At 47.8% G+C, this 14,211-nt stretch overlaps 1 protein-coding gene across 2 annotated transcripts in view; it reads right to left on the reverse strand.

Moving 5' to 3' along the window:
- The window catches only part of NEGR1 (neuronal growth regulator 1), a 167,471-nt gene that overhangs the window by 36,188 nt on the left and 117,072 nt on the right, over positions 1–14,211 (reverse strand). For both annotated transcript variants that reach the window (XM_032446132.1, XM_015870907.2), the window contains exons 5-6: positions 9,455–9,575; positions 5,758–5,909 (exon numbers count right to left, since the gene is read on the reverse strand). In XM_032446132.1, coding sequence (XP_032302023.1) covers positions 5,758–5,909; positions 9,455–9,575 — 273 coding nt within the window. The remainder of the gene's footprint in view (positions 1–5,757; positions 5,910–9,454; positions 9,576–14,211) is intronic.

Consider the following 14,211-nt stretch of genomic DNA (forward strand, 5'->3'; position numbering starts at 1 on the left):
ATTCTGTAGGGGGCAGACCACAGCGGTCAGCTGTTGCTCGTGGCGTGGGCTCACCAAAACCTCAGAATCTGTTGTTATCTCTCCCCCAGAAAGAGTCTTCCTTCTGATTTTATTCACCCCGTGGGCTCTTTGGATGCCTGGGACTGCACAACAGCTTTCAGGGAAATGTAAATAAATGCAGTGGAGATTACCCGTGTCCATTATTTTTAGTAATGTTATTAGAGAACACGTGGCATGAGAGATGCAAACAATTCTTTTTTTTGCAGATAAACATGGGTTTCAAGCAGCTGCTGCTGTTCAATAACCCAGAATTTAGTCAGCGGATCATCCCTCTGTCAGACCAAGGCTGTTTGTGTTGCTGTTGACAAAAAGTAACACAAAACGAAGAGAGAAGCTCTCATCAGGTACTACAAGTGGGATTCGGGCTTCCACCCAAAGAGCAGCAAGCACACAGTGCTGACATCTGGAGCTTCAAATCCATTCCAGGACGTTCATGAAAATTCTTAGTATTCTTGATCAGCAGCTGATTCGTCAAAGTCCCATATTTCTGTCCTGAGCAACATGTTACATAAAGTGGCTCTCCCTTCAGCGGTATATTTTAATGAAGAAGCACTCATTTTCATTCTCCTGACATGGGAATTTTTCATCCTTTGTCTCCTACCAGCACTTCATAAACCTCCCCCACTGTTCTGCGACCGAGCCCGCAGCCTGCATAGCAGATTGACTCACAAAATGTATTTATGTCGGTATTTATGTCAGTATTTATAACACTTCTCATTTTCCCCCATTTGTTACGCATGTTCCACTTTGGATTTTTCACTTCTTCTCATATGTTAATTTACTTCAACATTTCCTACCCCTTCTGTATCACAAAAAGGAACACTGGTTCAGAAAGAACCCCGACCTCCCGAGCTCCTCGCCCTCATTGGGGAACGTTGTAGGGGACTTCCATAGATGACTATGGCTGTTTTAATCACCATAATTAGCTGATACTTAGGATGAAAGTTTAGATATGCTGCTAGACATGCTCGTAGACATGCTTCAGCCTCTCCGGATTATCATATTGCAGTAGAAATATGTATCTGAAGCATATGGTTACGACTACACAATTTAAGAGTACGAACACAAACTTCACAAAAACTTACACAAAAGGCAACTGCTGTAAGGAGCCATAATAAAGATGAACATAAATTGCTCCCCCTTGGACACAAACATGTTCTTAGGCCTCTGTCAAGGGGAAGCATGTGGACCTGGTCTTTCTCAAAGCAGTTATTCCCACCTTGTTCCATCTCAGTCACTTACTGTCGTATCACTCAGAATAAAGCTCAACTTGGAGAATGGATACCTGGAATGCTTCTCCTCAGCTCTCAGTATTTGCTACCTGGAGCAGCAGTCAGCATCCTTATGGAAGGATCTCATGCTCAGCACCTAACAGAATTATTATGACTGACATGAATGGAAGATTTGGCCATTTGACTTGTTCTGGGTGAGTATATGAATTCAAGGTGCTGTGTTTTTAACTCTGCTGTGTTCCATGTCTCAGCACTGCTTTGTGGCACTAGTTCCTCAGGCATATCTGATGTAAATGTGATGTAAAGAAAGCACTCAGATTTATTTATACGCTGTTCAGCTCCCCAGTTTCACACATACTGACTAGCTGGGTGGCCATCTCGGGCTCCATCCTTGATGGGTCACCTCTCCCGCAGCATCCAGGCTTCTTTGCCCAGCTTGGACATGGAGAGTAAAGTAAGGGCTTCAATGAGAAGCCCCATCAGCAAAGACAGAGCACACAGAAGAACTAAAACAAAATCTCCTTTGGTCTTAATAGGGGAGTGCAGCACAGACACAAGTTTCCAGATGGGACAACACACCATGAAAAGGTCTGAGTTGGCTTTGTGGGGGCTGTGTGTTCAGCAAGAGCTGAGTGAGCATTTGGGCCACTGACTGCACTGCAGGGGCAGCACCGGACACCTCTGATGCAGACACTGGTGTGTGGCATCAGCCCTCTGCACTGCGACTTCTACATCAGACTTTGGGCTTGAGCCAAACATTATTAAATCAAGAAGCATCTATTGATTTACTGCAGCAGTCTTTGAATCAGCTTCTAATGAGTACAGGAGTTTTCACTTACATTCTACAGTTATATGGATATATCTGTATAATTTTATGTGTGTCACTTGTCTGGTTGAGACATAACACAAAACAACACCAATTTAATTGTGATTTGTCCTAAGGACCAGATTGTGAAAGGTACAATAGTAAAATATTTCTAGGTAACTGCAGAAAGCTGAAACTGGACACAAAGGGAATTTCCCCAGAGAGTAAATTCCTTTCTCAAATGTCAGATGTGGAAGGGCAGCCAAAGCTGTTGAGCTAAAACTTAGCAGAGACCCCTTGATGTGGACAAATACACAAATTCTCAGTCAATAGAAAGCAATGGCTGAGTTTAATGATGACACCGAATGGTGTGAACGTAAGTCCCAAGCAGGCAGTGCCATTTACAAAGAGTTAACTTAAAATTTTGGAAGGATATTAATTTCTTGCACTTCAGACATGAAACTCAATTAAAATATTGGCACAGCAGTTTGATTAGGATCTTTCTGTAGGAACCAACATACAATGCAACGAACACATGTAAATGGAGGCACGGTCTGGTGCTTCCTGGCATACAAACTCTTTGAGACAAGATCATAACCATGCTGCACTACCGGTAAGCTCACAGTTGGATGCTTATGCAATAAGGTACTTCTGTTTAGCTGCAGCAATTACATTAGCACAGAAAATACTGCTACATCCCTGACATGCCTTGCTGCGCTCTCCTTCCCCTTCCTAATGTCACTGCTGACCTTTGTTGCAGCCCTTCATGGCTATTTACGTTTTAGAGCAACTACTGATGATACACCTGATTTCTGTATAAGCCACATTCTCCCAACACTCAGCAGCACCGGTGGGGCACAAAGGCAGCCACCAAAGGGCATCACTTCCAGGGCAGCTGCAGGTGATGGGCACGGGTGCTTCTCTATTGCAAGCTTTCTTAAGAAGGTATCCCTTCCCAAGTGAACTCTTTATAGCACTCATAAAAAGCACTCAGGAGTGCCTAGGAGGTGTGCTTTTAAAATACAACCAAAATACTGCCTTTACCTGAGAATAATCAGATCCCTATCTGCTAGAGACACAATGATTATTTTCATCTGTTGTCTGTGAGGTGACGGCTTGCATCAATCCAGACTTTTGTGGGTGTCTTATCTTGTAGAGACACAGAGATCACACGTTGTGGGGAATTTTATGCCCCTGTGAACTGCCTCTTTCTAAGCAGATTTACAGTTCCTACAGATGTATAGATTAAATCTACATTCAGATTGAAACATGGGATTTCAGCAGCCACCCCGTGTCCTGCTGTAATGCATCAAGTGCTCAGGCAGAGGAGACAACCTCCCAGCGTGACCCAGCTTTGATAAAGACCAGCACTCCAGCCCTGGCCCCATGTGCTGGGACATGGAGGGGCTGCGTGGGGACAGGGCACGTTCCCCTGGGGACATTGCTGCTCCGGTGCTCACCTCTGGTACCACCTCACCTCTGGCTGCTTCTCAGAGTGGTGGCTGAATGAGCCCACCTCGCTGCCAGAGGTTAATGATGGCTCACTGCCTTCACGGTGGCCTTGCAAAGTTATCTGCAGGAAATTGCCTTTTGTCTCGAATTAAAATGGCACCAATTTAAAAGCAAGATCTGCTTAATTATTACTCCATTCTCCACTGGTAAATGAAACCTCATACCCTGAGTCCATACCATAATGTGTTTTCTGCAGAAATTGGATTTAATGAATCAGCAAGTCCATGCCTTACAGGAAAAGAATACATTCTTCTTAAGTACCAAATATTCTGGGAATAGCTGAGACGGGCAGCACTACGCATGTGATGAATTAGGCCCATAGATGGCAGGATGGGACCGTCCAACACAGTTCATCTCACGCTGCTGGGGGATCCTGCACATGTACAATCAGCCACAGCACAGGAGCAGTGTCAGAATCCCACACATTTAGGTGATAGAATGGACATGGACGTGAGTAACTACCAAACTGCCATTTGTTACTTTACTGGAGCCACTACTGCTCTGAATTCTTCCCACAAGGCTCAGTTTGTCCATTTTACAGCTGCTAACAAAATAAAATGCAAGCAGCATTTCATGAGAGAAAATCCCCTCTGCAGTATCAAGGAATCCACGTTTAAGAGGTCGTTACCCTGGGACACCTTATTTTTCTCTTCTATGCTTAAAAAAAGAGAAACTCTTTCCTGTTGATACTGATGCAAAGTCTGAAGAAGGATAAATGCCCCCTCCCATGTCAAACGCTCTTAATTCCCAACTGAAATCCAGATCACCCCTTGGGAACCTCTCCTTGTTTTGATTAGAATCGACAGGATGGCAGCACGAAGCAGACCCCTCCATCTCAGCCTTTCAGACACACCTCAGCAGCTCCCCCACATCTCAATGGAGTGGTCAGAATCAGACCCACGTTTCAGCACTTCCTCTCCCTTCCCACACCCACCTCTTTCACCTCGGAGAATCCCTGCTGCTGTTGTTTCTAACAACGCACTTGGCACTTACCTGAGGTGTTCACTGTCTGCACTCAGTGCATTGTAACAGTGGGCACGTGGCACTTAATCACCCCAGCAAAGAAAGCTGATAGAATCCTGGCAGCAACAGAACTGCTTTGTTCAAAATTAACCCACACCTTTGCTTTACTTTCTCTGAGCCGAAAACGCACCAAATCCTGCCTGCTTCTGGTATAATATCCCTCTGTTCTCACTTTTTGCATTTTCTGTTTAAAAGATGTGCTGCATTGTGTTCACTTTGTTAATGATTGCTCAGATCTGAAATGGAACAGAAGGAAAGACCTCACGCTGCCTTCTGTGCATTACACTTCTGTGGTGGTGGTTTAAATATCCCGATAGCGCCGACGCAGGGGAAGCACAGCAAGAACGAAGCTTTGTGGTCACAAGGTAATAACCCTAAGATTGAAGGAGATGAAAATCTGCACTCCGATTTCCACTAAGGAATATCTTCATGCATGTCTTTCAGTATTATTGCTAGGAAAACAGGACAGATTACCACGGAAGTTCAGCTATGAACATCTTTGGATGCCACTAACAGATGGCTAGAGAGGCAAAAAATGTGAAATATGATGAAGTCACGGCTATAAATATCTTTCAAGTAGGACATTGGAGACCCATTTTATGTAAGCTTCATGTTAGAGTATCTCAGCGCTCTGCTTTGCTTATCCCAGTGGCTACTGTCTTCATCAAAGGATGCCATGGCATGTCCCCAAAGCTCCCCCCACCGCCCGGTGTATGCAACCAGGGGCATGCAGTGCTGCTGGGCTGCAGCTCAGAGTGCACCTTGGAGATGTCTCAAGGAGTTTCGAACGGTGCTCATGGTGCTGCCTTGACCAGCCAGTCCAGGAAGGTTGTGCCATGCTAAGTGTCTGTGCACACAGCAGGCTGAGCTCTCGTGTCTTTTTGTACACCCGTAATTTGTTACTGCCCCCAGAATGTGGCATCACTTCCAAAACAGAAACCCTTCTGCAGCACAGAAGAAACAACCAGGTGTGTTATTCACCACTGCTGAGGACTGTCGTGGTATTTGTGTGACTTGTGGGAAAAACGAGGCAAAGAAAAAGCAGGCTGACACCTTTTTGCTTTTGAACCCAGGCATGTGGAAACAAACGAGCACGAACACTTGTCACACAGCTACATTACTTACGGTTGAGAGGCAGGCTGGCATTGGTCATCCCGAGCTTGTTGACAGCAACACAGGTATAGTTGCCAAAGTGCTCTTCTGTCACATTGGTAACAGTAAGAAGTGATCTCGTGCTATAATTTTTAATAGTAATTCCTTGTTGACCACTGATCAGTCTAGAAGGTAAGAAAAAAAAAGTCTATAACTTATATACCATAAGCAATAGCCTTTTTGATTTCATTTTTGTAACGGATATAGCTGATGGCACAGGAAGCAGTTTGCACATGAGACTGCTTTGGGGGGTTGCTGGCAGCGTTGGAGGTGAGGGGAGCAGCCTCGGGTAGTTTGGCCCATGGCTGGACTGGAAGCAGCACCCCCAGTGCCCACCTGCACGGCCCCACTGGTGCCCCTGGGGCAGGGCAGGCTGTGGGTGGGCAGTAGGAGACAGAGCGCCGTCCTAAAGACGCTGCACCCGCTTCTGACTTACAGTAAATCATTCAGAGGGTGTTTTTCACAATCCAGTGATTGCTCACAACCCTCTGCACCTCCAGCTGGTGGTAGTTTGGGATTACATAGGCAAGAAAGACACTAATTAGGATGGTGACCACAATTTATTTTAGAGACCTCCATAGCAACGAGCTGTGGTTGCAATTAGGAAGGATGTGCTACCACAGCACTGCATCCTGAGACAGCAACTTAAACAGAAATCAGGTAACGGAATGCAGGAGAAGCCCAAACATGACTGTTTTCTCTGGACTCCCTTTCCCTGAGCTGAGCTTTCCATGGCCCTGTCCCATATGGGGTGTGCAGCTTTCAGCACTGCTTCCAGCAGTTGGACATACTGCTCCTCTGGCACAGAGGAAGATGATTAGTTTAGATTTTGTTGTTGTAAGCAAACCACATGTCAGATGGGAGCAGTACCCACGCTATTGAAGTACCAGCTATAGCTGATTGCTCACAATGAACTCCCCATGTTTCCCATGACACTGTGCTGTGCCTGGGGACACAGTGCAGAGCTGCCACGTGGCTGCCAGAGCCCATGGCCAGCTTTGGTCACCATGCACTCAGCACCTGCAGGACCTCCATTTGCTGCTGTAGGAACCTGATTTTGCTGCTGTAGGAACGTGATGCTTGCACTTCTGAGTCAACAACTGCAGCCCTGCCCAGCTCACTGGCTGCACACAGCATTTGCTACCTGTGTGGTGCTCCATTTCAGACCACAGCAGCATCTTCACTCGTGTGCAGCCACCCTACACACCTCCTTACTCCAGTGCTCCGTACCATGAGCTGTACATGGAAATGAAATCTCCTTTTTATTTTGGAGACTATGCCCATGCATGGAGAGAACACCACGTGTCGGTGCCAGCCCCAGGGGGTATCTACCTTTTGTTTAATGTTTGAATAACTTCACACTATTGTAATATATTAAGCCATTATAACGAGTTCTGTTATTTCTAATGTAGGTCTTGTTTGCTTTATCAAGTATAAGAAAATTAATATTTTTAGATGACTGGCTTTTGGGCTTTTTCCCCGTGGCTGTTTAATTTTTGAGATGCAGCTCTTCACAGCCCCGTAGCACAGCACACTTGAGCAGTTGTGAGTTTCAGATACCGGAGTCAGCACAGCAAAGCCTCCTCCCCTCCACAGGGAATCCCTTTGCAGCTTTAGAAGCCAAATGCTATCATAATTTTAAGAAGCTTTTACTAACTTTTCACCCAGTCCTTTTCTTAAGGTGATGCATTTGAGCTCTTTGGCTCCTGCTCAGGATTTAAAGTCTTCCAGGGCAGTCCCTATGCTGGCCTCCTTCCCCAGCTCCCTTCCTGGGTGCCACCATAGCAGCCCTATGACCACAATTTAGAGAAGAGATTTCTCTTAACACCCAGCCTGCACTGCCCTGGCACAGCATGAAGCCATCACCTCCCATCCTATCGCTGTTCCCTGGGAGCTGACCCCCCCTCTCCTTCCAACCTCCTGCCAGGAGCTTTAGGGACCCATAAGGCCCCTTGGAGCCTCCTTTTCTCCAGACTGAACCAGCCCATTCCCTCAGCTGACCCTCAGCTCATGTGGGCTCTCCAGGGCTGTGGGGTCTGCATGCCCATGGGATAGCAGGCAGAGCTCTGGGTTCCTCCTCTGCTTTCTCCAAGCAGTGCTCAGCCCTGAGCTTGGTGTTCCCAATGCGGCACAGCTTCCTGCAGGCATGGCAGGGAGAGTTAATGAGCAGTGACTGCTGCAAGCCTGGTGAGGAGGGAGGGTCAGTCCTGCAAACACCTCGTAGGTGGAGCTGGATGCAGTCTGTGGTCAGTCTGATTTTTAGTTTAGTTTTATTTACAATGAGATGATCCCAGGAGTGCGAGTAAACAGTGTGTGTGCAGCCCTCCCTGTCCTGCAAGAGGTGCTCTGGAGGCTTCCAGTCTCTCTGTGGCCACTTGTGTTTAGTAACAGCTCTTGGACAAACAGTGATGTACCATTAGATTTAACAGAATATTTGAGCACTGAGACACAATAGGACAGTGCTTGTCTTGCTGATTATCACAAGCCTCAGGTGACACAGCAACTGAAACGGAAAACAGAAGGCACAACTTCCGTGTCCTGAAATGCTCTGCTTATCCTTTCCCACTGCTCTTGTGACACTGAATGCACTCAAGAGGAAGGGAATTGGTGGCTTTTGTAAATAGAAAGGTGATTATCATGCCGGAAATTAATACTTGAATCCAGAGTGCCATGGTCTGTATTAAAACCTGTGCTCCAACAGCTTTTTTCTGCTACAACTCCTCCCCAACATATGTACAATATGACGTGCACCTTAGGAAATAGGATGCAGATGAATTTCTCCAACAGAGGGAAAGCCTGTGCTGTTACATGTAGTAAAGGTTGATTATGCTGTTCTCAAGAATGCTTTGATTTATGGTCAGAGTGCAATGGTTGCAACTGCTGCGGGAAGTCAGGAAGGAGGGAGAGCAGCGTTCCTAAGGGGAGCAGCTGGCCAGTGAGAAATGAGCTGACAGATGGTTCACTATGAAATATGGTCATTAGTATTCTCATATCAGCTCCCACGTGTAATGGGATCTTAGAGCTGATGAGAAACCCAGTGCTCAGAAGCCAGGACATTCCAGCAGCTAGAAGATGTACCTGCACAGCTTCTACCAGGACTTTATCCTGCACCAATGTTTAAACTTCACATTCTGTGAAGGTTCCAGATCTTTGGTGAGGTGAGAGTGTAAATCAAAATCTCCTATTTGAAACCAGTACTACAGAGATATCCGTGACCTTTACCAAGCACTACTGACACAGAAGTGGAGCTGGATGTGAACAACAGGGCACACACTGAGGTTGCTGGGCTCAGTCTGGGAGCTCCTGCAGAGAGGTGCTGCTGCTGTGCAAGGGCTGTGGGCACCGAGCTGGGCTGCAAGGCCCCTGCATGAGCCACCCCTGAAACCCACAGTAGGAAACCTATGGAGACGGCTTAAAAAAACCATATCCATAAAAACAGTCTCTTTTTATTAGACTTTTCCAGTGGACATTTTCTGTCTGCTCTATTCAAAGGCTGTAATTACTAAAGCATCTTTAAACCTTAGGCTCATTATGGCAATTATCACCATCACAGCCCAGCTGCGGACAGTCCTACTATACCTCATCTACCAGCACAGAAACAAAGGCTGCAAGAAAACTCCACGACTCCCCCTGGGCAGCTCTGCAGCTCGCAGTGCAGGCAGGTACTTACTTCCTCTCTCCTCTGTACCACTCAAAGACCGGGGCAGGAACGCCCGCGCCTTCGCACCGGATGAGGCCGTTCCCTCCAAGCATCACTCCGCTGGACTTTAGTTCCTGAATTGTGGGGGCAACTGAAAAAAAAATTGTAAAATAGACATTTGCACACAAATCCGAAGACGGCCGAACTCTGCTCCTCCTCAGCGCTCTCTACGTTACTCAGCCTGGAGCGTGTTTTCCAGCTTGGGTCACGTTCAGCTGTGTTTTCTTCTGGCACTGCAAAAATGATCCCACACAGCAGACTCTGACACAGATCTGTGTATCTGGTGCAGAAACATAGCTGAGACACGGAGAATATTAGTCCCACAGTGAACAGTCTGTTTTCTCAATCCGTTCCGCTCAGTTACTCAATACAAAGCACAGTGACGGCTGTCAGGGAAAGGCGAGGCATGGCCTCAACATTTTGAAAGGGTAGATAACAGCAGGACAAGGGGAAATGGTTTTAAGTTGAAGGAGGGAAGGTTTAGGTTGGATGTCAGGGGGAAGTTCTTTACTATGAGAGTGGTGAGGTGCTGGAACAGCTGCCCAGAGAGGCTGTGGATGCCCCGTCCATCCCTGGTGGTGATCAAGGCCAGCCTGGATGGGGCCCTGGGCAGCCTGGGCTGCTATTACATGTGGAGGTTGGCGGCCCTGCCTGTGGTGGGGGGGGTTGGAGCTTCGTGATCCTTGAGGTCCCTTCCAACCCAACCACTGTGATTCTGTGGCCCCAAGGTGAGGACCACCACCAGCACTGCTCTGTGTTGGGTTCTCACAGCAGCACTGGGCTTGGGGTGCTGGGGTTGCTTTATTCACCAAAGGATGCACATGCCCTGCAGCCAGGACCCAGACACAGCCACACATCACAGCAAGGCTGCCCCACCACTACACCCATAGAGGTTTGCTTCTTTAAATACATTCTGTCTTCTTAAACAGTGAACACAGTAAGGGGGAATAAACATTTTAAGCTCAGAACTGCGGATATAAATAAAGTCAAAGAGCTGTAGCTGACTCTCTCGGTAGCCAGCAAAAAGCAACCACCAGCTGAAAGCAGAAGATGGTGATCTCCTTGGGAAGGAGATTATCAAAGTTAGGGCTGAACAACAATTGCCTTCCCCCCGGAATTTCGTTTACATTTTCTGTTTTTAAACAACAATTTATGCGCATCATAAAACGCTATAAAAATCCAAACACGGAGCTTATAAATAAAAATCTGGCTGTTTTTTTTTTTTCCAAGCAATTTTGCAGATGTTGCTGTGAGGCGTGTGTGTAGGTGCAGAACGTTGGCTTTCATACAGCTGTGCCCACCACCCCATGGCAGCATCCCGCAGTGCCCAGCACAGCACACCCACACCGAGGCAGGTGATGGGGACCCCGCCAAGCGAGGCAGAGATTGCCCTGCACAGTCTGTATGTGGCCCTTTTGGGGATGTCCTGCCTCCCTGCCTTACCATAATGCTTCTTCCCATATCGCCCCTGGGGATGTACAGGTATGGAGCTGAGCTGCTGGAAAGGAGATCTATGGAGAAGGAGCTGGTGGCAAATAGGATGACCACCAGTCAGCAGTGTGCCTTGGTGGCCAAGGAGGCCAATGGGACCCTGGGGTGCACTGCACGGAGTGTGGCCAGCAGGGCAAGGAGGTGCTCCACTTCTGCTCTGCACAGCTGGAGCATTGAGCTCAGCACAGGGCTCCCCAGTGCCAGGTAGATGGCGAAGAGTTGGAGAGCCCAGTGGAGGGTGCAGACGTGGTGGGGACCTGGATCACCTCCTGATGGGGACATGCTGAGAGCCACGGGGCTGTGCACCTGAGGAGGAGAAGGCTGAATGGGGATCTGATCAGTGCTGATTGAGATCTGAAGGGGGGGAGGTCAGGGCTCTGTTCCATGCTGCCCAGCAAGTTCCATCTGGACATCAGGGAAAACTTCACTGTGTGGGTGGCACAGTGGTGGTGGTGGGGTTCTTCTGGAGAGATCCAAACCCATCTGGATGTTTTGTGTGCATCTGCTGTAAGGAAGTGCCATGGGGGGCTGGCCTGGGGGAGCTCCAGAGGTCCCTTCCAGCCCCCACAGCTCTGGGATTCTGTGTTTTCTGTGGCAGCAGCCTGGTGCACCCCGAGAACCTCCAGGGTCATCCTGCTCCACATAGACACCTCCAACCTGGGTACCAGAGAGAAATCCTGGGAGATGGAGCAGGGCTGGGTACCGAGTCAGTACATCCAGAAGGCTTTCCTGAACCAAAAGTGTGGTTTGAGCTGCTGACAGCTCAGGCATTTCAACCACAAACCATCCAAATCTACCACAGTCAGCAGCTGGACGGGATCCCAACAGAAAATCCCAGCTCACATTTCTGTGTGTGCACTGCAAACCCTCTCGTGTCTGTGAGCTCTGCCAGCAGCCATGAGCTGCTGGGTGGGACCCCATGACCCTGCTCCCCTCCCACACGAGCCTGGCCTCTGCTTGTTGGGAGGTCAGGAGAAGGGAAAGTAACAGCTGATAGTGTTTGCTCTGGGAAATCCCTGGATAACGCGGATGTGAACGGGCAGAAAGCTTAGAATTACCATGATGTCGTATTTTTCACTGTCAGGTTATTTTCCTTCTTCCAGAACAAACTACATTATGCAGACACACTTTGGGAGCGCTGTAAGTGATGATAAGCACACAGGTGGGCAATGAGGAGCACCCTGTCCCAGGGGCAGAGCACTGCTGCAGGGGGAGCTGCCCAGAGCTGGGAGCCACTCAGAAGTCCCCATGGGATCTGTGGCTGGCATTCATCCTCTCCTTCCTGCTCAGGAGCAGCAGAAGGAGGCCTGGGCAGGGCAGGAGCACAGTGTGGAGCGTCTTCAATGTGGGGACCTGCTGGTGCTGTTGGTGCCACCAGTGTGACAGTGAGTGCCCCCACACACCCAGGGGCGCGAACATCCCCTTTTGTTTCAGTGAAACAACCCAAGCTGTGCAAAGCACTCACGTCAAAGCCTGACACAGCAGTGCTGGGTGCCCTGGTGCTCCAGTTCCCTCCCAGCACCTTCATGAGCAGCCATCAGCTCCACTCCCTCCGCTACAACTGCTCTGCTCAGCTGCTGCCACCAACACGTGTGCATGACTCAGCCTTTGGGCTGCAAAACCCAACTCTGCAACTTACGCTCCATCCAGAATCGATGCAGTGCTCTGCAGAGTGTGCTTTCCTACCCAAATATTTTCCCTTTGCTTTTAAATGTCTGAAGGAACAGCACCAACAACGCGTGAAACACGCTGCCATTCAGGCAGGCACAGTGGATACGCAGAACCCTCAGCTACAACAGGTTTCATCTTTTAACATTTTAATGAGCTTCGGGACTTTTATGCATATTAGTTATGTTGCCCTAATTACTCATTATAATTCTAATGTGCATTTTATATTTAATTACAATGCTTATAAAGATTTGGTATGGGCAGTAAATTATTATAACTAGCATGTGCATAATGATTAAGAGCTGAATTTATTAACTTTTACACCAGCATTCAGGGCTGGCAACTTTCAATTTCACCTTTGTGATTAACCATATTGTCTGATTAAACTAACATTTTTGTGGCATTAATTGTAAATGTCAAAAAAAAAGCCTTTTATTTATTTCCATCAGCCTTTAATTTGGCATCCCAATGCATTCTTTTATAAGCAAAATTGCTCTCTGGTGTGTTAAGAGAGCCTTTCAGGTAAGAGAACAGGTTTCCTAAGATCTCTTTCAGTTTGCAGAAAGCCAGACACAAGCACTATTGATGCATTCACTTTGTGTAGATGTATTGCACCTTCCCAATAAAGCAACAAATCTTCCCAAGAGAAGCAGTATTACTCATAGTGTCGATAATGAAGGTGCTCTTCCACAGACTTCCCTGTCTTTAACTAGCAGCAGCCATCCTGCTCTGCTCCCAACTCAATGGTTTCACAAAGTTCTCCTCCCAGCAGAAACATCTCTGGGCTGGGGCAGCATTTCAGACAAACACTGTGCAGCAATCCCTTCTTTCTTCCATCCTGAAGGGTTATCAAAACCAATAGGGTTGATATTGAATTGAATTCAGTGGGGTATTGATGTGTACATTTGCCTGAGTGCTTCATGCAAATACAGTCCCTGTGTTTCTAGGTGTGGCCCAACGTCTTCTTTGAGCTTTTCTCCTTCCTATTCAGGATAACTCCCCCAGAACATGTGCTCTGAACATGGATGAACTGAAGAGCCATGGGAGCACCTGGAGCTGCAGGGAAGGATCAGATCCTGAGCAGCCCACAATCTCACCCCACACAGTGCAGGCATTGCAGGGCTCCCCAGGCTGTGCCTCTCCACAGCTCTGCCCACTGGGCTGTTGCATTATGGCAGATCACAGAACCACGGGCTGTGGTGCTGCTGGTGCTTCCTGAATTTAAAACCTCCCTGTGCTAAGATCTGGAAAATCCAGCTTTAAATTTTGCAGTCTTCAAAACAAACAAATGGAGGCAAAAAGCACAATGGCAACAAAGCTGTGCTCCTCTGTATTGCTGCTCTTACCACTGTAATTGGAGGGAAATGCTGTCATTGACACTTGCCCATCAACAAAGACCACAGTCTGCATTCACTTAAGACAATAGAATGAACCTGTTTGCCTCCAAACATAACGCATGGTGTAGATGGAACTCTACTGACGGACCCAGAGGGAGCACTGGCCCCAAAGGGACCTACATGCAGAGGACCCCACTCAGCACCCAGTGCACATGGCCGTGAGCACAGTGC

The sequence above is a fragment of the Coturnix japonica genome, chromosome 8 (genome assembly GCF_001577835.2).
Source record: "Coturnix japonica isolate 7356 chromosome 8, Coturnix japonica 2.1, whole genome shotgun sequence".
In the NCBI taxonomy this organism is placed as follows: Eukaryota; Metazoa; Chordata; class Aves; order Galliformes; family Phasianidae; genus Coturnix; species Coturnix japonica.